Here is a 20,323-nt window from a genome sequence, read left to right as displayed (position 1 = left end):
TTTATTTCATTTGTCTTGTTTGCTTTCTCTCTATCAAAAACAAAAAAATTAGTTACTTGCATTTACTCTACTTTATTTAGTTTGCTTTATTTACTATTGCTAAAAATGAATACTCCTGAGAACACTAAGTTGTGTGATTTCACTAGCACCAATAATAATGATTTTATATGCACTCCTATTGCTCCACCTGCTACTACAGCAGAATTCTATGAAATTAAACCTGCTTTACTAAATCTTGTTATGAGAGAGCAATTTTCTGGTGTTAGTTCTAATGATGCTGCTGCCCATCTTAATAATTTTGTTGAACTTTGTGAAATGCAAAAGTATAAGGATGTAGATGGAGACATTATAAAACTGAAATTGTTTCCTTTCTCCTTAAGAGGAAGAGCTAAAGATTGGTTGCTATCTTTGCCTAAGAATAGTATTGATTCATGGACTAAATGTAAAGATGCTTTTATTGGTAGATATTATCCTCCTGCTAAAATTATATCTTTGAGAAGTAGCATTATGAATTTTAAGCAATTGGATAATGAACATGTTGCTCAAGCATGGGAAAGAATGAAATCTTTGGTAAAGAATTGCCCTACCCATGGACTAACTACTTGGATGATCATCCAAACCTTTTATGCAGGACTGAATTTTTCTTCGCGGAACCTATTGGATTCAGCTGCTGGAGGTACTTTTATGTCCATCACCTTAGGCGCGGCAACAAAGCTTCTTGATGATATGATGATAAATTACTCTGAATGGCACACGAAAAGGACTCCACAAGGTAAGAAGGTAAATTCTGTCGAAGAAACCTCCTCCTTGAGTGATAAGATTGATGTTATTATGTCTATGCTTGTGAATGGTAGATCTAATGTTGATCCTAATAATGTTCCTTTAGCTTCATTGGTTGCTCAAGAAGAGAATGTTGATGTGAACTTCATTAAAAGTAATAATTTCAACAACAATGCTTATAGGAATAATTCTGGTAACAACTATAGGCCATATCCTTCTAATAATGGTAATGGTTATGGTAATTCTTATGGTAATTCTTACAACAATAGTAGAAGTGTACCCTCTGGTCTTGAAGTCATGCTTAAATAATTTATTAGTACACAAACTGCTTTCAACAAATCTGTTGAAGAAAAGCTTAGTAAAATTGATATTCTTGCTTCTAAGGTTGATAGTCTTGCCGCTGATGTTGATCTTTTAAAATTGAAAGTTATGCCTAATGAAGATAAAGATATTAAGTCATTTGCTACAACAAATGCTATCCAAGTTCGAATTAATGAAAATATTAGATTGATGGCTGAATTGCATGCTAGGTGGGAAAGAGAAGAAAAAGAAGAAAAACTTGCTAAAGAGAATAGGGATTTCTATTTTCGTGCCCTCGGTTCCTTAGTTGTGCTCAGTTTTCCCCAGCTCCTTAGTTTTTCCTCAGTTTTCCCCAAGACCTTGTCTGAAACCATCACAGATGCTGTAACGGCCGGTTGCCCGACGGTTGACCGTTATCTTCTGACTAGTGGGGCCACGTAGAGCCCGCAAAGACACGTCAGACCATCCATCTTTGTTTGACCGTAAGCATCGCTGTATCCCTGACCAAAACACGCACGAGTGGGGCTTCGGTATATCGAATGACAAGTGGGCCATGGCGCTGATACAAGGGGCAATACACGGGTAGGAATAGATTTTTAAACGGAGCTCTACAGCGATGGCACGGAGGAGGTGGCCTGCGGAGTGCCGAGATGAGATCGACGTCCACAAAGAACTGCATGAGGTGAGACCAGACGCATTAGATAGAAATGAACTAGACGCATTTAACCATGCAAAGAAGAGAAGAAATGGTCAACGACATCGACGACTACCTCAAAACTTTGACTGACCGTGTCCGACACGAACGCGAGCAATGTAGAGAAAACTAGTGTCTCTCCTTTCTGGCGTGTATAGATGGGTGCTAGAAGAGTGTGGTGGCGAAGGGAAAGACCTCGCGGTGGTCTGTGGCGTCCAACATAGCGGGGCGGCGTGGCCGTGCCCACATCGGCGTGGATGCATGTTCGGCATTGGCATCAGCATGTACGTTCGGCATTGGCCTCGGTGGTATCTCTGGTGTGTCAGTGATCGAATGAGGGGACGGGATTGAGGGTGCATCCCGACGGTGACCTAGCAGTGGCGTCGAGCATAGCCGTTCTGACCATGCCGATATCGGCATCGGCAAAGTTTGGAGGATGTGGTGCTCGAATCAAGGAGGGATTTGTTTCTTGTACGCCAAAAGTGATTTGAAACAAGTTTCGTGTTGAAGGTTAGGTAACGAAAGTTTGTAACTAAGCCCAAAATTATACTAGCGCCATGGTGAGGTTCTTTTTGATAGAGCTATACGGTTGGGCAAACTTTTTTGACACTTTTTAGATAGGGTTCCTTGTTGTTACACGTATGGCATCATGTATGGCAAATTTGGGATCATTTGGAGATGTTCGAAAAAATCACTTTGCTTAAACGCATGCCGTTTCGTCTCACTGAAACCAGCTTTTCTAACAAGGTGATTTATTCTACCTCCTCTAAATGACCTCAAATTTCATACAGCTGATCTTCTATACATAGATAGATAGATTGTTTTGTTTTTATATTTTTCGAACTTTTTATTTCCCTTTATAATATCCAATTGATTTTCAGGTCAAAACCTTGAAAAACAGCATCATGTATGGCATCATTTTCGCCATAAATTTCAAATTTTGTGAAACTTTCCCTTTTAGATATTCCTTGTTGTTATAGATATGGCATAATGTATGCCAAATTTGGTTAGGTCTCACTGAAACCAGCTTTTGTAACAAGTTAGGTTGTTTCGACCTTCTCAAAAGGGATTTTTTTCTAGCTTCTCTAAATGACCTCAAAAATCATACAGACGATCTTCTATACAAAGATAAGTAGATTGTTTCGTTTTTACATTTTTTGAACTTTTATTTCCCTTTATAATACCCATTTGTTTTCAGGTCAAAACCTCGAAAGTTAACATAACTAGATGGTGAACCCTTCCAAACTTCAAATACAGAGATAGATAGATTGGTTCGTTTATCATTTTTACCGTGAATAGTAATGGCTACAAGAAATCGGTGATGGTCTATCATTTTTTGCGTGAAAGGTAATGGATACAACAAATCGGTGATGGTTTATCATTTTTTGCATGAAAATTAATGGCTACAACAAATCGGTGATGGTTTATCATTTGGGATTTTCGTGAAAATTAATGGCTACAACAAATCGGTGACGGTTTATCATTTTTTGCGTGAAAATTTATGGCTACAACAAATCGGTGATGGTTTATCATTTTTTGCGTGAAAAGTAATGCCTAAAAGAGTTTATAATTTTTAGCGCGTGAAAATAAATACAGAAAACCGCCATTTAGCAAACTTAGAGAGTGGAAGGTAACCGCCGACAGAGAGAGAGAGGGGTTATCCTGCCCGTTAGATCATACGATCAACGGTCGGCGGGCACGATCCACGTGACATGGGCTAGACCAATCAGGGCAATGTTGCACGTGTGAGAGAATTTGTGGAGGGAGAGGGCAAAACTGAGTAGTATCAAGAAACCAAGGGCACCTATGTAATAAACAGACTAAGGGATTCAAATATAAGATTTAAAAAATGGAAAATGCGTGTTTTGTAGAATAAAACCCATCTTGGCATATCTCAAACTATTTGCAATACAAATATACATGAGTGTGAGAATTGTGGCCTCATTTAGACAAAGTATGTTTTGGGGAAAGCTGTTTTGGGAAGGGCTTATTGTGGAAAACCATGCACCTTCATAGCTACTAGGTGATTTGAGAAGGCCTTTGAGAAGTGGCAATTTGTGGTAAAACTTGATTTATCTATGACTTATCTATGTTTTGAGAACTGGCAATTTGTGGTGAAGACTCCATGAGTATGTGCCACTATTTTTCGGAATTTTTGCACATTAAATGACTCATTTAACTAGTTAATCCCATTTGTTGACCTGTCTGCTTGACCAGCTACTTGAGGGTAAACTGAGCATATTGCACTAGCCGCATTAGCACTCAAGGGGAAAACTGAGCACACAAAAAATGCTAGTATAATGCTCGAGGTTATACCTGAGTATATCTAAATTTCCAGGGTTAGACTCGAGGACGCGTGTTGCGGTGCAGAAATGAAAGACGTGCAATATTTGACGCGTAGACGCCGGTCGCGGTGCAGAAGTCGAAGACGTGCAATCGTGGACGCGTGGCGCATTGCAGAAGTCCAAGACGTGCAGACGTGCAGCGGTGGACGCGTAGGACGCGGGTCGCATTAACCACCCCTTGCCTTTATAGACGCCTCCTCCCACTATCTCTGTCACTCTCACTCGCCTACGCAACGCCGCCTCTCTCACGTCCCATCATCTTCTCCAAAGCAAAAAACCCTCTCCCTCTCCCTCTCCTCTGCCGGCGAGATGGACAAGGAGAATGCCAATCCCATCGTCCACGGCGCCGTCGGCTCCAAGCGCGACGCCTCCCTCTTCGACGCCATCCCCTCAACGGACGTCGCCGCCGTCCCATCAACGGACGTCGTCGCCGTCCCCTCAACGGACGTCGCCGCCGCCTCCGCCGGTGCATCGGAAGCTGCTGCCGCCGGTCGCGGTCAGATCCCGCCGGGATGGGACCCCTACGAGTCGGTGCCGTACGTCCCGCCCCCGAACCGCTACGACACCTCCATAGAGGACCCATGGAACGAGGTAACTACGGTTTGCTTCCTTTTTTGTTCCCCATTCCTTTTTGAACCCTATTTGTGCTGGTGTAGATGGATCTGTGGATGGATGAGTATTGGGCTAATATTTGCGCCGATTTTATTCCATTTTGCTTTGATCCCTCCTTGATTTCGTTCAAGATTTGGGTTTCGGCCATTCGGTTAATTTATGCAAGTAATAATGGGATCTCAATCAGTTAATTTATGCAAGTAATCATAGGATCTCAATCAGTTATTTTATGCACGAATCAAAAGATATCAACCGTTTAATTTTGCAAATAATCTGGAATGTGTTCAAGTTCAGATCTGGAATCTGTTTCTTTGCCTATGATGAATCGGTGGGCACAGATTTTTACAGGGAGGGTTCAGCGAACCATTTCTGTGTACAAATCTGTTGTGCATGAGCTTTGGTTCGCTTACACCGTCCCTGTAGACATATAATCGTGTCCACTCTAACCGAGGCTGCCTCTGTTTTTCCTAACTTTGTTATCATGCACGTTTGCAACTCATTCACTAATAAATTCCCGTTTGATATGGATCAGCTGTCTGGCAGCGACGTCGGCAACGACGACGAGGACCATGACGTCAAGACTCGCCAGTGCTGCGGAGGCTGCAGGTCGGCCGATGTCTCCTACCTCGACGTCGCCAAGGGTGTCTACAGTGCCCCTTACGCACTAGGAGGCTCGGCGGCACCGACTTCAATCGCGTCCTCACGCATGCCGAGAACATCGGCCACACCAACCCCAAGGTCGGCGCGTCGGTGAACCCCAACTCCTTCCGCGCCAAGCACTTGGCGCTCGGCATGCACCTCCGCAGCATCCGGCCGGGTGGAGATCTCCGGCGGGCGCATGCCTCCGCTCAAGCCCAAGGCTCCCAAGGGGAGCAACAAGTGGAGGCAGAGGCAGATGGGGTAGGCGGAGTCCTGGACGTGTCTTCTTCTGCCTCCTCCATTTTGTTGTTGGGATCCCTTTGTTGTTAGCTAGGGATCCCTCGTTGTTATGTTGTTAGTATGATGGTGTTTGTCTTCGTGAAGAACCTCGAACCCTACTATGTTTGGCTGCTGAATGCAGCTTATTATCTATATTATCTATCCCTATTCTACTATATGACCTTGTGAATTTATCGTACATTCCCTGTAGATTTGCTTCTAGATTTAACTACATACATATGGACCAGATGGAGTACTAGATTGGGCTCCCTACTAGATTTGCTGCCATATTGGGAAAACAACCAGGGCCAAAAGGCACAAATAATAATTGAAGAAAGATAGAAATGCAAGCTTCTCTAGATTTGATACTAATTATGTGAAAAAAGGCAGAGAGAAGGAGGCAGAAAAGGTACTCTTAAAAGGGAAATGCCAATGGCCGAGAGAGACAAAACCCAGCTCCTGCTCACGTGCAACCAAACGCTATCTCGTCCTGTCCCACGCGGTCCCTTTCTACCAGCCCCACGCGACGCGGGCCCACACGACGCGGCCCCACACGTCAGAACGGAGCGGTCAACTTAACGGGAATCCTGCCGTCTGAGCTGCCTTCTGCGGGTTTCAAACAAGGACTTGGGGAAAAGTGAGGAAAAACTAAGGGGCTGGGGAAAACTGAGCACAACTAAGGAACCGAGGGCACGAAAATAGAAATCCCAAGAGAATAATGTAGCTAAAGTTTGGACTATTAGGACCACTAGTAATGTTGATGCTTCACATGTTGCTAAACCTCCTACTATCAATGGTAAAATAATTGGTGTTGGCAATGTTTCTACTCCTAATGCAAAGCGTGCAAAACTGCCTGAAACTGCTAAAAGCTATTAAACTGTTTGTGATAAAACTGCTGAAATTTTTCAAAATATTGGGGACAATGATCCCATTGATGTAGATCATAATGGTTTAGATTTTGATGATTGTCATATCTCTGAAGTTATTAAGTTCTTACAAAAACTTGCTAGAAGTCCTAATGCTAGTTCTATAAATTTGGCCTTTACAAAACATATTACAAATGCTCTTATAAAAGCTAGAGAAGATAAATTAAAACTTGAAACTTCTATTCCTAGGAAGTTGGAAGATGGTTGGGAGCCCATCATTAAGATGAAGGTCAATGATTTTGATTGTAATGCTTTATGTGATCTTGGTGCAAGTATTTCTGTTATGCCTAAGAAACTCTATAATATGCTTGACTTGCCACCATTGAAAAATTGTTATTTGGATATTAATCTTGCTGATAATTCTATAAAGAAAACTTTGGGGAGGATTGATAATGTTCACATTACGGTTAACAATAATCTTGTCCCCGTTGATTTTGTTGTCTTGGATATTGAATGCAATGCATCTTGTCCCATTATTTTGGGAAGACCTTTTCTTCGAACTGTTGGTGCTATTATTGATATGAAGGAAGGGAATATTAAGTATCAATTTCCTCTCAAGAAAGGTATGGAACACTTTCCTATAAAGAGAATGAAGTTACCTTTTGATTCTATTATTAGAACAAATTATGATGTTGATGCTTCATCTCTCGATAATACTTGATTCACACTTTCTGCGCCTAGCTGAAAGGCGTTAAAGAAAAGCACTTCTTGGGAGATAACCCATGTATGTTTTTATTACTGTTTTGTTGAGTCTTGGAAGTTGTTACTACTGTAGCAACCTCTCCTTATCTTTACTTTATTGCATTGTTGTGCCAAGTAAAGTCTCTAATAGTAAAGTTGATACTAGATTTGGATTGCTGCGCAGAAACAGATTTCTACCTGTCACGAATTTGAGTAGATCTCTCTGTAGAAGAATCAAAAAAAATCTGCCAATTTACATGCGTGATCCCCAGATATGTACGCAACTTTCATTAGTTTTGAGCTTTTTCATCTGAGCCTGTTAAGTGCCTCTGAAAAATTTGTCTTTACGGACTGTTCTGTTTTGACAGATTCTGCCTTTTATTTCGCATTGCCTCTTTTGCTATGTTGAATGGATTTCTTTGTTCCATTAACTTTCAGTAGCTTTGGGCAATGTCCAGAAGTGTTAAGAATGATTATGTCACCTCTGAATATGTGAATTTTTGATTATGCACTAACCCTCTAATGAGTTTGTTTCGAGTTTGGTGTGGAGGAAGTTTTCAAGGATCAAGAGAGGAGGATCATACAATATGATCAAGAAGAGTGAAAAGTCTAAGCTTGGGGATGCCCCCGTGGTTCATCCCTGCATATTTCAAGAAGACTCAAGCATCTAAGCTTGGGGATGCCCAAGGCATCCCCTTCTTCATCGACAACTTATCAGGTCACCTCTAGTGAAACTATATTTTTATTCAGTCACATCTTATGTGCTTTACTTGGAGCGTCTGTTTGTTTTTGTTTTTGTTTTTGTTTGAATAAACTCGGATCCTAGCATTCTTTGTGTGGGAGAAAGACACGCTCCGCTGTTTCATATGAACACTGGTGTTCTTAGCGTTACTTTTAATGTTCATGGCGAAGGTTGAAACTGCTTCGTTCATTGTTATATGGTTGGAAACAGAAAATGCTTCATGTGGTAATTGGTATATTGTCTTGAATAATCTGATACTTGGCAATTGTTGTGCTCAAATAGATCATGTTTAAGCTCTTGCATCATGTACTTTGCACCTATTAATGAAGAACTACCATAGAGCTTGTTGAAATTTGGTTTGCATGATTGGTCTCTCTAAAGTCTAGATATTTTCTGGTGAAGTGTTTGAACAACAAGGAAGACAGTGTAGAGTCTTATAATGCTTGCAATATGTTCTTATGTAAGTTTTGCTGTACCGGTTCATACTTGTGTTTGCTTCAAACAACCTTGCTAGCCAAAGCCTTGTACTGAGAGGGAATACTTCTCGTGCATCCAAAACCTTGAGCCAAAACCTATGCCATTTGTGTCCACCATACCTACCTGCTATGTGGTATTTCTCTGCCATTCCAAAGTAAATTACTTGAGTGCTACCTTTAAAATTTCATTCTTTATCTTTGCAATATATAGCTCATGGGAAAATAGCCTTAAAAACTATTGTGGTAAAGAATATGTAGCTTATGTATCTTATTTCTTATAAGTTTCTTGTTGAGCGGTAACCATGTTTCTAGGGACGCCATCAACTATTACACCTTTGTTGAATATCATGTGAGTTGCTATGCATGTTCGTCTTGACTGAAGTAAGGGCGATTTATCATGATCAAATGGTTTGAGTATGCATATTGTTAGAGAAGAACATTGGGCCGCTAACTAAAGCCATGGATCATGGTGGAAGTTTCAGTTTGGACATTAATCCTCAATCTCTTATGAGAATATTATCTGTTGTTGAATGCTTATGCATTAAAGAGGAGTCCATTATCTGTTTTCTATGTTGTCCCGGTATGGATGTCCTTAGTTGAGATCTATCAAAAACGAGAAATCAAATGCGATCTATCTCTTTGGACCTTTGTACAGGCGGCATAGAGGTACCCCTTTGTGACACTTGGTTGAAACATATGTTATGCAATGATAATCCATGTAAATCCAAGCTAATTAGGACAAGGTGCGAGCACTATTGGTATTCTATGCATGAGGCTTGCAACTTATAGGATGTCTTATGCATAACACATATGAATTATTACTACCATTGACAAAATTGTTTCTATGTTTTCAAAATAAAAGCTCTGGCACAAAAATAGTAACCTATGCTTCCCTCTGCGAAGGGCCCTTTCTTTTACTTTATGTTGAGTCAGTTTACCTACTTCTTTCTATCTTAGAAGCAAACACTTGTGTCAACTGTGTGCATCGATTCCTACATACTTGCTTATTTGCATTCATCATATTACTTTGTGTTGACAATTATCCATGAGATATACATGTTGAAGTTGAAATCAACTGCTGAAACTTATATCTTCCTTTGTGTTGCTTCAAAACTTTCTACTAAGAATTTATTGCTTTATGAGTTAACTCCTATGCAAATCTTATTGATGCTTGTCTTGAAAGTACTATTCATGAAAAGTCTTTGTTATATGATTCAGTTGTTTAGTCATTGTCTTTACCATTGCTTCGAATCACTTCATTCATCTCATATGCTTTACAATAGTATTGATCAAGATTATGATAGCATGTCACTTCAGAAATTATCCTTGTTATCGTTTACCTACTCGAGGGCGAGTAGGAACTAAGCTTGGGGATGCTTGATACGTCTCAAACGTATCTATAATTTCTTATGTTCCATGCTAGTTTTATGACAATACTCACATGTTTTATACACACTTTACATCATTTATATGCATTTTCCAGCACTAACCTATTAACGAGATGCCGAAGCGCCAGTTCCTGTTTTGTGCTGTTTTTGGTTTCAGAAATCCTACACAGGAAATATTCTCGGAATTGGACGAAACGAACGCCCAGGGTCTTATTTTTCCACGGAGCTTCCAGAAGACCGAAGAGGATATGAAGTGGGGCCACGAGGCGCCCTCACCATAGGGCGGCGCGGCCAAGGAGGGGCCCGCGCCGGCCTATGGTGTGGGGCCCCCGTGCCTCCACCGACTCTGCCCTTCCGCCTACTTAAACTCTCCGTCGCGAAAATCCTATTACCGAGAGCCACGACACGGAAAAAGTTCCAGAGCCGCCACCGCCGCCAATCCCATCTCGGGGGATTCAGGAGATCGCCTCCGGCACCCTGCCGGAGAGGGGAATCATCACCGGAGGGCTCTACATCACCATGCCCGCCTCCGGATTGATGCGTGAGTAGTTCATCCTTGGACTATGGGTCCATAGCAGTAGCTAGATGGTTGTCTTCTCCTCTTGTGCTATCATGTTAGATCTTGTGAGCTGCCTATCATGATTAAGATCATCTATTTGTAATGCTACATGTTGTGTTTGTTGAGATCCGATGAATATTGAATACTATGTCAAGTTGATTATCAATCTATCATATATGTGTTGTTTATGTTCTTGCATGCTCTCCGTTGCTAGTAGAGGCTCTGGCCAAGTTGATACTTGTAACTCCAAGAGGGGGTATTTATGCTCGATAGTGGGTTCATGCCTCCATTGAATCTGGGACAGTGACAGAAAGTTCTAAGGTTGTGGATGTGCTGCTGCCACTAGGGATAAAACATCAATGCTTTGTCTAAGGATATTTATGTTGATTACATTACGCACCATACTTAATGCAATTGTCTGTTGTTTGCAACTTAATACTGGAAGGGGTGCGGATGCTAACCCGAAGGTGGACTTTTTAGGCATAGATGCATGCTGGACAGCGGTCTACGTACTTTGTCGTAATGCCCTGATTAAATCTTATAGTAGTCATCATGATATGTATATGCTTCTCTATTTGTCAATTGCCCAACTGTAATTTGTTCACCCAACATGCTATTTCTTATTGGAGAAACACCACTAGTGAACTGTGGACCCCGGTCCATTCTTTTACATCTGAAATACAATCTACTGCAATCTCTGTTCTCTGTTGTTTTCTACAAGAAAACATCATTCTCCACGCCATACGTTTAATCCTTTGTTTACAGCAAGCCGGTGAGATTGACAACCTCACTGTTAAGTTGGGGCAAAGTATTTTGGTTGTATTGTGCAGGTTCCACGTTAGCGCCGGAATCCCTGGTGTTGCGCCGCACTACACTCCTTCACCAACAACCTTCACGTGGCCTTCATCTCCTACTGTTTCGATAACCTTGGTTTCTTACTGAGGGAAAACTTGCTGCTGTACGCATCACACCTTCCTCTTGGGATTCCCAACGGACGTGTGTTTCACGCGTTATCAATGAGGACAAAAGGAAAATATATGGAACCCTTCTGCGGAGAACCTCGTCTGAAGTGGTGAGGACAAAAGGAAAATATGTGCAGCCCTTCTACGAAAAACCTTGTCGAAAGTGTTGAGTGATGGTGTAACCAAGGCACTGGCCGCCGAGTTGATGGTACCTTTGCGAGTTGTGCAATGGGTATGGTATGCTGGGCTTCTTGTTATTGAGGATATCTGTAACAAGAAGCCTTTGAATTGTTGGTGTAAAAGAGTTGATTTTGATCCCCAATCCATCATGCAAGTGTCATCATCGAGGAGGACTACTTTGAAAGACTTAAATTTTGAGTTAGGTGTGCCGACGTCCACTTTCTGGAGGCAGTTCAAGGAGAAGCAAATTACGAGGCACTCAAATGCCATCAAGCCACGCATCATAGATGACAACAAGAAAGTAAGGTTTCGGTATGCAGTCTGTAGACTAGACCCAGATAGCGTAGATCCTAAGTTTCAAAGCATGTACCGTCTGATGAGAAATGGTTTTAGAAAATGAAGGGCTCTCAAAACTAGTATTTGGCCAATGAAAAGAAAGAATCTCACCGATCATATGCCAAAGCAAGGACTATACTGACAAGATAATGTTTCTATACAAGATAATGTTTCTATGTGCCGTGACAAGATCAAGGCTTGATGTAGATGGCGCCTGGAATGGAAGCTACTACGAGCGACACAACAATTAATTCACCTGGTGTGGGCATGAGAGAGAAAAAAGACCCGGACAGCTACGACGATTCCTCGGCAAGCACATTTCTTTTTTTAACAGAGAAAGAACTCAAAAGGCTGCATTAATAAATGGCAGGTAGAAAATTATAAAGAGGCCCATTAACATCTCTTACCCTGGGAAACCCAGAATTTTAAGACAAGTCCTCAAACTTTACAAAAAGAACCCTAACACATAAAATTTGTAAGCAATTAGGTGCTCGAGGTTCTTCTCCGACGCATGCCGACAACCTCCAGACGTTGGCCGCGCCGAGATCCGAGAGAAAGATGCTCGTTGTTCTCTCCTTGCCGACGCCGAGCCAAACTCGTCGGTCATCTCCGCACCTCCGGGGACGAACCACTTGGAAGCGCATCCATAGCGAGCTCCGACGATTGGCCGAAGAAAGCATCCAGATGGAGGTTTAACTCCTAGAAGAGGGCCGCCAGTCCGCCATGATATGTAGGGGCAAGGCATCAACGCCAGCAATAGTCCCCTGGAAAAGAGCTCTTCAGAGAGTAGCTGCAACCGAGATTCCCCACCATCTTCCTGCCTCAGAGAGAAAGACACCAATCCACCTCCTCCCCTCGCCACCAAGGCCGGCCAGATGAAGCCACCCCGCATCTGAGCTCCGCAGCAGTACATACATGGCACAAAGCGAACTTCTTATTGAAGAAGGCCTCACCGAACCGCATGAAAGCTTGACGAGGAGCACCTCCAGCAACCGTCTGATGCCGCAGCGAAGCATCAGAACGAGCAACCTCTAGAGGAAAGAGAAGGCGACCTTTTTCGGGAGATGCCTAGCTCCATCTTCCTCTCCGACCACCACACCCTGCAGAAGAACATGGCTGAGAGAATGATGAGGCGAAGGACGCGCCAGATCCGGCCGAAGGGATCTAGTAGCCTACCCCATTCTCCACAAAGGGTAAACCTACGGCGTCCTTCCTTTGCCTACTCCAGCGAGCATTACCGGCGAGAGAGGTTCTGGTCCAGCCTAGCGGCACAGAGGAGAAAACCAGGCGAGAGAGAGCTTCCGGGGAGAACGAGGGGAGGTCCGTTTTCTATCTTTTGGACCAAAAAAACGTATTCTACGTCGGTCGTTGGACACATCCATCGCTTCGGCAGGCTAGGTTGCGGACCAGCCGATGAAGCTGTCTGTGCATTAACTTCCAATCACCAAGACGCCCGCGCAAATATGTAGGAGTATCTAGTAACAACTTCCATGGGGAAATACCCGGGTGCACATGCACCCGGTTTCACCAATTTTGAAGAAAAATTGCTATTTGAAAATCTTAAAAATTTGAAATAATTTTTTATGTACATATTATGTTGATACTTGCTCGTGTAAGTTTTCATGGAAAAATTTGATTGTACGAAAATGAAAAAATGTCCAAATGACACTATAAGATTGGTTGTGCATTGTTCACATAAATAGTAAATTTCATTTTCACATTTATGTGTAGGTTAGACATGGTCCTTTTTATGCAGAAATCTGCACAAAGAAGTGTCAACATAGGATATACATGAAAAAATGTCTTTCATTTTTTCTAAATCTTTGAAATAGTATTTTTTGGAATTTTTAAAAATAGGGTGGCCTTATTCGGCAGCTCATGCTAAGTGCATGGGTCGAAACTGTTGGGCCGATTCCCGAATGCGGCCGAAGTTTCAGAACGAATGGGAACGCAAGGGACGCGTCCGTCCCGGCCCAGTCCAGCCCACTACGACGAATCTCTCATCCTTTCCCCTGCTTAGCACTGAGCACACCTCTGCGTGTACTGCCTCCCAAAAAAGCAAAAAAGTAGCTCCGGTAAAAAATCGCCGCAGTTCCTCTTCCATTCTCCGAGTTCCTTCCCTCCCCGGAAGACGCCGGCGAGGCCATTCTCCGGGGCGCGGCCGCTGCTTCCTGAAACATCAAGCTCCTACTCCCGCAGGCCCACCTCCGCAGCCTCGCTCGCCGGTGAGTCCTCAGTCACTCCCTCTCATCATTTTTTTCTCTGTTCGGGGCTCAGGCCGCGCGGCTGTGCTCATGTGCGGTTTCTGATCTGAGCTCGTGCAGATGAGCCCTGGATCTTCCCGCGGCCCGTCCTGCCTTTCCTGCTTCGGATGGAATTTGAGGTCTGGGCGACATCGTCTGGTAAGTACAGTAGTTGTCTCTGCCATTCACGCCTGCTAACAACACGTCATTATTAGGATCATACACCCTGAAGCGCATATATCTCGTGGATTAGCAATCATCTCACTCATTCGCGGCTGCTAACAAGTCATTCTACGATATTTCCAAATGGGATTGGGAATAGATCTTGGAGAAATTATGTTTCTTTTCTTATTTAACTGTTAATATACACTACAGTGTACAGCCGTATTCTCATGCCACTTTTTGGAAAATGGTGAACCCCTCTGCCATGGGCCTATGGCATAGGCTAAAACACATGATTTGTGGCTTCACTCATTTGCTAATTCTTATGTGGATCACAAAAAAATATTGATAATGGGAACCAACAAAAATGGGCATTCTTGATTTCTTCAGTGATAGTTGGATGGGGTTTCAGTTTACCGAAGTACTGCACGCACGACACAACCATGTCCCATCCTTGTAGGATGCGAGATAAGGTGGTGCGCTGCACTTTGATGGCAGCTACGATTACATTGATCTTGTTGTTGTACTTGTAGCACAGTTCTTCTGTTTAAACAGCATATGTACACTTATTTAATTGCAGTTACATCACTTTTTTATTTGTATGAGCTTTCGAGCTTGAATCCAGTGGTTACTACCTTTACCAAGTACTAGTTTGAATAGTACTTCAGTTCGGCTCATCGTTTTGCATATGTTGGGTACTAGTATAACTTCTAAAGTTTGTGGCATTCAAATGTAAGACAAGGTTTTAAATACTTATTTCTTTATTTATATGAAGATGACGGTCTTTCTCCGGGATAAGCAAAGAGACATGGAACCCAAGAAAGAAATAACCATGCCATTCCTAACTGATGATCTAGTGGTGGAGATCCTGTCTCGGTTGCCGCTGAAATCATTTTGTCGATTCAAGTGTGTTTGCAAATCTTGGCTTGCCTTCTCGTCTGATCCACATCACAGCCAGAAGCTCCCAAGAACTCCAGCTGGTCTCTTGTACCAAATGTGTGATTATCGCAGTCCCATCCATCTCGCCGGACTTCCGTCAAGTGGCAGGGAAATAGACACAGCTCTTTCTTTTGTGCCAAGTTATCATCATCTAAGGCTAATGGATTGTAGCAACGGCCTACTCCTTTGCTGTTATGAAGGTTTCACAGGATATTTTCCAGACGTTTCACGTTCGGTTGTGTGCAATCCGGCAACGCAAGAGTGGATGTTTCTCCCACATACTCAACCTGGATCAGATTCTGATTATCATGTCGTGTTGTGCTTTGATCCATTATGGTCCCAACACTTTTATGTCTTCAAATTCCAGAAGAGGCGTTCGTCGCATCCTGTAGACCAACCAATCAATGAATTTGAGATATTCTCCTCTCAGGATCTCTTATGGCATAGTAATCTCCTGGAAAGTGAAATTAGTTTTCATGGTCGATCACACTTCATTCACGGGGTGTTGTATGTTGAGCACTCGTCGGATCGTTGTGTCCTTGCAATGGAAATAAATGCAATGGCCACAAGCACACAACTGCTCAAACGAAGGATTATTCAGCTGCCAGGATTCTCTGTCATGCCAGAGATGTTCCATTGTTGTCATGGTCGCGTTGCCCAGTCATCAGGGGTCTTGTGCTATGCGCAGCAACAAATAGATGGTTGCATGATGCAAATTTGGAGTTTGGAAGGCTCTTCGTCTGAGAGGTGGGTGGTGAAGCATCGGCTAAACATGATCGATGCATTTGGGAGGGACGTCTTGGTCCACACTGATTCTTCTGGATCCTTGTGGTCCAATTATTACATCTTGGCTTTTGACCTTGATAGAGAGGTTGTTATCCTGGGGGAGCATGGCACTTGGAAATTCCTCTTGTTTACCATCAGTACCAAAAAACTCTTAGAGCTTCGGACTCCCACAACCTGTGAACTGTCCTATAAATTTTACTACGTGCCATACTACTGCAAGCTTTCCAGCTTCAGTGCGTCAAGGGATTTAAGATGAATGTCAGCTTGCAAATATGTATCTTATGAGTGCTGTAATCTGTAAGCATTCTTAGTGCTTTAAGGGGCTCAAGAATGTTAGCCAAGTCGTGTATATTATGCTATGAAGGTTGTACTTTGTAATCGTTTTTACGTGCATTAGCTGCACCAAACAACTGTTATGTGTGTATGAGATCGCTGGATTGCTGGCTTTGTGTGCCAATGTGTAGTGCCTTCCCCTGGCAAAACATAGTTTAGTGCTTTTTTATTGCCTTTTTCACTTATTAACGTTTGTGCTACCCTCTTAGTGTTGTTTCGGTTATTGGTTTCTTTTCTTTTTTCAGGTAAGGTTATTGGTTTCTTGTTGAGACGGTTTCATGTTCGTTTTTCTAAATAAAAAAGACTGCATATGGGCACATGTTTTGTAGGATTTAGCTGGAATCGCGCATGTGCTCCAATCCCTTTGTGCTGCTATCATGTTTCAGCGCTGTATTCATTGAATTTAAATTTTGAGTGCCTCCTGGGTACTGTTATATCTTTCTGTAATAACCAGTGCAACTACAACCGGAAACCTCATGTAAACAAACTGTATTTTGTTTCAGCAATGCATGCGCGGGGGCTATGTCCTGTTTTCAACAATCCAGATGAGAAGAAATAATCAAACAGGAAAATATGCATCTATCATATGGCAGTCACAGATATCTATATCCACGTGAAACAGCAATACTAATCAGTTGGGTTGGACGTTTGGTGCAACCGAAGAGAATATGGAATTTCCTCTGTTTCTCTGAAGCTATCAAAGTTCCTTTTGATGATTTGCCCTACATTACTTGGATGTTAGATAATTTTGCACGGAGCAATGTGAGGCAAATGATCTGATGCCCAAGTAACGTCAGGTAGCAGGAACTTTGCAGCAGACTCCGAGGACATCATCCAAAGGTGCGTGATCGCCGGTCCCTTCGTCTCTCCATGCGTACAACAGCTCTTTCCCTCTGAACACGAACATACCACCCTGCAGAAAGCAACACGAGCAAACATGCGTTCAAACAATCAGGAGTTCAGGATCAAGCAAGTCTTCAAACTTCTTCTGGGTGACAAATGCATGGACAGAGATAAGGAGGCAGCGAATTCAGTTAACCTGCTGCATGACACCCGTCAGGTCAGATGGTGTGCCTTGCAGCGTGTAGTTCTTGGTCGCCTCCTTGATGGAGTCGAGCCTCGAGTATATTTTAGCCTTCATCATGCACATAGACATATGGACATTTTAGCTTCGTTCATATAAGCAGATTGTGAAAGAATAGCTGCATGATCAGAATTCAGAAACGCTGTGCTGAACTGTGGTTCTTACACTAGCTGGACTGAAGAGGGTCCGGCCTATTCCGTGGTACAGGCCCAGGACATCGTAAGCCTGAAATCAAACGAGTTCACAGTCATTCATCACAGACATTTCTTCACTCAAACAAACAGTAGAGGAACAGATAAATGGAGCTGAGTGGATCGTCACCTTGCGCTCCGGGTCGGCGTACAAGCTATCCGAAGGAAACGGCAGCTGCAATGCAAAGCAACCCAGATCCAGAACAGTCAGCTCCATCCCGAGGAACAAGCAGAACAATTGCAAATGGAGATTTGTGCATAGTCTGATCAAAGTGAATGTCACCAAGACAACACTACTCCTGTCTTGCTACGTCTGAAAATCCTGCCACTTCTTCGCCGAATTGGAAGATGGCACGGTGCTAACACCGACACTGAAGTACTGAACCACAAGCTTACCCGATCGGCGAGAATTCGAGCTTTATCAGAGGTGCCGACGCCGATGGCGACCAGTTTAGCTCCCGCGGACTCGAATTTCTCCATGGAGTTCTTGAGGTCAGAGGCCAGCTCCCAGCTGTAGGCATGGCAAACGGCAAAGCTTAACAGCCGACGGTCCAAGAAACAGAGGAAGCAAGCATGCGGTGTGTCAGCACAATGGCAGCCTCACCAGCAGAAGCATCCGAAATGCCTTAGCAGCGCGACCACGGCCACGCCCTGCTCGTGGAATCAAAGAACACCAGTTAAAATTGCACGATGCAGAAACTAGATCAGTTTGAGAGGACTTATGAACTGGATACCTCGGTGGGATCCCACAGGTCCCTGAGCGGAACGGCGTCGCCGGTGCCCGTGGCGAACACCGACACGCCGTCGAGAGCGTCCCACGCGGGGTTGCCGGCGTCGAGGGGAGAAGCCCCCGCCGCAGCCGAGACGCGCAGAGATCGGCGTCGGAGTCGCGGGAAGGGGCCGTGAGGTCCCGAGGCGGACAGGCGCCGGTGGCACGGCGTGCGGAGAGTGGAGGTGCGGAGTTGGGCGTACGAGAGCGAGAGCGACAACGAGATGGCCGTCGCCATGGAGACGGCTGAACGCCGGCGCGCAAACTACAGGTGGAATGTCTGTCCGTGACTGCGTGCTGCGAGCGGGCGGGCGTTGAGCCACCGGCACTGGAGGCGACCGAGTGGCCGCAGCTGCGCGGCACGAGGGCGCGGGGCGTGGCGCCATCCCTTCCTCCAGTTTTTTTCTGCACAATTTGTAAAGAGTAAATAAAATACTTAAATACATGGTAGATCACTGAACTTGTCCGTATATTTCACTTTGATCATTGTATTCTTTTTTTTTGCGAGGAGTGGTAATTACGGTCATCAAGGACGTGCAGGCGTGTCATGTACCATCATCAGATACGCTGCGGCTACGTATTTGCTGACGTGGCTGGGTGAGGCAGCCACGCCATGGGTTAGACAGGATTCTTATCTCTGTTTCTTGGGAAAGTTTATACCCTAATATGTTTTTACATGTACTAGCTAGAGATATTTCGGATCATGCGCCTTTACTTTTAGATCTGGGGATAAAGAAAGAAAATGTAGAGAGACCTTTTAAATTTGAGTTGTGCTGGTTTCTTAGAGAGGATCTAGAAGAGGTGGTTACAAAAGTATGGAATAGTTCTTTCCGTGGTAGGAGTTGTTCTGATAAATGGCAAAATAGATCGAGAAAATTGAGAAAAACTTTGAAGGGTTGGAACTTAAATTATTTGTGGTTGTACAAGAAATAGAAAAGGATTTTAGAAGATGAAATAGATAAGATAGACAGGGACAGTGAGCTAGTAGGTATGACAGTCGAGAACTATTTATTAAGAAAGAAGATAGAGGCGAAGTTGCATGAAATTTACAAAGAAGAAGAAGTTATGTGGTTCCAGACGGCGAAAGAGAAAGAATTGCTTGAAGGAGATTCCCTCACTTCTTATTTTATGTCTAAAGCTAGTGGTAGAAAGAGAAAAAAATAGGATTATTGCCTTACAGCAAGATGAAGGTCTTATTGAAGGGGATGTTAATATTCTAAGATATGCGACTGATTTCTATAAAAGCTTTTTGGGCCTAGTGAAAATGTTGGTAATGTTGTTTTAAATTCCATTATGCCTTGTGTGCTTGATGATGAAGATAGAAAGTTGTTGTCTAGAGATTTTACTATGGAAGAGATCAAGTTAGCAGTTTTCTCTATGAAAAAAATAAAGCATCTGGTCCCGATGGACTGCCGATAGAGTTTTACCAGAATTTTTGGCCTTTGGTTTGCGATGATTTACTCACGATGTCCAGAGAGTGGCATCGAGGAGAACTTAACATAGCACGTTTCAACTATGGTGTTTTAACCTTGTTGCCTAAATGCGTAGATGCGAGCATGATCCAACAGTACCGTCTCATATGTTTGCTTAATGTTATGTTCAAGGTTTTTACTAAAGTAACGAACAATAGAGCTATTGAGGTAGCAGATAAGATCATCTCTCCTGTCCAAACTGCTTTTATAAAAGAGTGTTTCATCTTGGATGGAGTTGTGGTTTTACATGAAGTAATGCATCATTTACATAAGAAAAAGTCGAATGCAATCCTGTTTAAAGTAGATTTCTGTAGGATAACGTAGCATAGAAAACAAAAAATTTCCTACCGCGAACACGAAATCCAAGCCAAGATGCAATCTAGAAGACGGTAGCAACGAGGGGATTATCGAGTCTCACCCTTGAAGAGATTCCAAAGCCTACAAG

At 43.3% G+C, this 20,323-nt stretch overlaps 2 protein-coding genes across 2 annotated transcripts; one reads left to right on the top strand and one right to left on the bottom strand.

The window, feature by feature from the left end:
* The first annotated feature begins 13,954 nt into the window (after window positions 1-13,954).
* On the top strand, window positions 13,955-16,531 carry LOC127293042 (putative F-box protein At3g10240). Its single transcript, XM_051322592.2, has 3 exons — window positions 13,955-14,124; window positions 14,224-14,301; window positions 15,080-16,531. Exons 2-3 carry the CDS (start codon window positions 14,224-14,226, stop codon window positions 16,283-16,285), a joined length of 1,284 nt encoding a protein of 427 aa, XP_051178552.1. The 5' UTR covers window positions 13,955-14,124; the 3' UTR covers window positions 16,286-16,531.
* A 387-nt stretch (window positions 16,532-16,918) lies between these two features.
* On the bottom strand, window positions 16,919-18,750 carry LOC127293041 (thioredoxin-like protein AAED1, chloroplastic). The gene is made up of 7 exons (XM_051322591.2): window positions 18,372-18,750; window positions 18,242-18,288; window positions 18,034-18,148; window positions 17,768-17,812; window positions 17,612-17,671; window positions 17,402-17,497; window positions 16,919-17,275 (listed from the first exon to the last, which is right to left on the bottom strand). The coding sequence occupies exons 1-7, from the start codon at window positions 18,642-18,644 to the stop codon at window positions 17,156-17,158; spliced, it is 756 nt and encodes a 251-aa protein (XP_051178551.1). The 5' UTR covers window positions 18,645-18,750; the 3' UTR covers window positions 16,919-17,155.
* Window positions 18,751-20,323: the final 1,573 nt, after the last annotated feature.

This window comes from Lolium perenne, chromosome 4 (assembly GCF_019359855.2).
Source record: "Lolium perenne isolate Kyuss_39 chromosome 4, Kyuss_2.0, whole genome shotgun sequence".
NCBI lineage: Eukaryota > Viridiplantae > Streptophyta > Magnoliopsida > Poales > Poaceae > Lolium > Lolium perenne.
Note: the sequence above shows the minus strand (reverse complement) of the source record. Positions and strands in the feature narration are given on the sequence as shown.

Excerpts from the sequence above, each read along its gene's own strand:
- LOC127293042 (XM_051322592.2), top strand. The coding sequence starts at position 14,224 with ATGAGCCCTGGATCTTCCCGCGGCCCGTCCTGCCTTTCCTGCTTCGGA. Across the intron at positions 14,302-15,079 it reads GGTCTGGGCGACATCGTCTG|ATGACGGTCTTTCTCCGGGA; the intron begins GTAAGTACAGTA and ends ATTTATATGAAG.
- LOC127293041 (XM_051322591.2), bottom strand. The coding sequence starts at position 18,644 with ATGGCGACGGCCATCTCGTTGTCGCTCTCGCTCTCGTACGCCCAACTC. Across the intron at positions 17,672-17,767 it reads ACGCCGACCCGGAGCGCAAG|GCTTACGATGTCCTGGGCCT; the intron begins GTGACGATCCAC and ends GTTTGATTTCAG. Across the intron at positions 17,498-17,611 it reads CCCTCTTCAGTCCAGCTAGT|GCTAAAATATACTCGAGGCT; the intron begins GTAAGAACCACA and ends TGCATGATGAAG.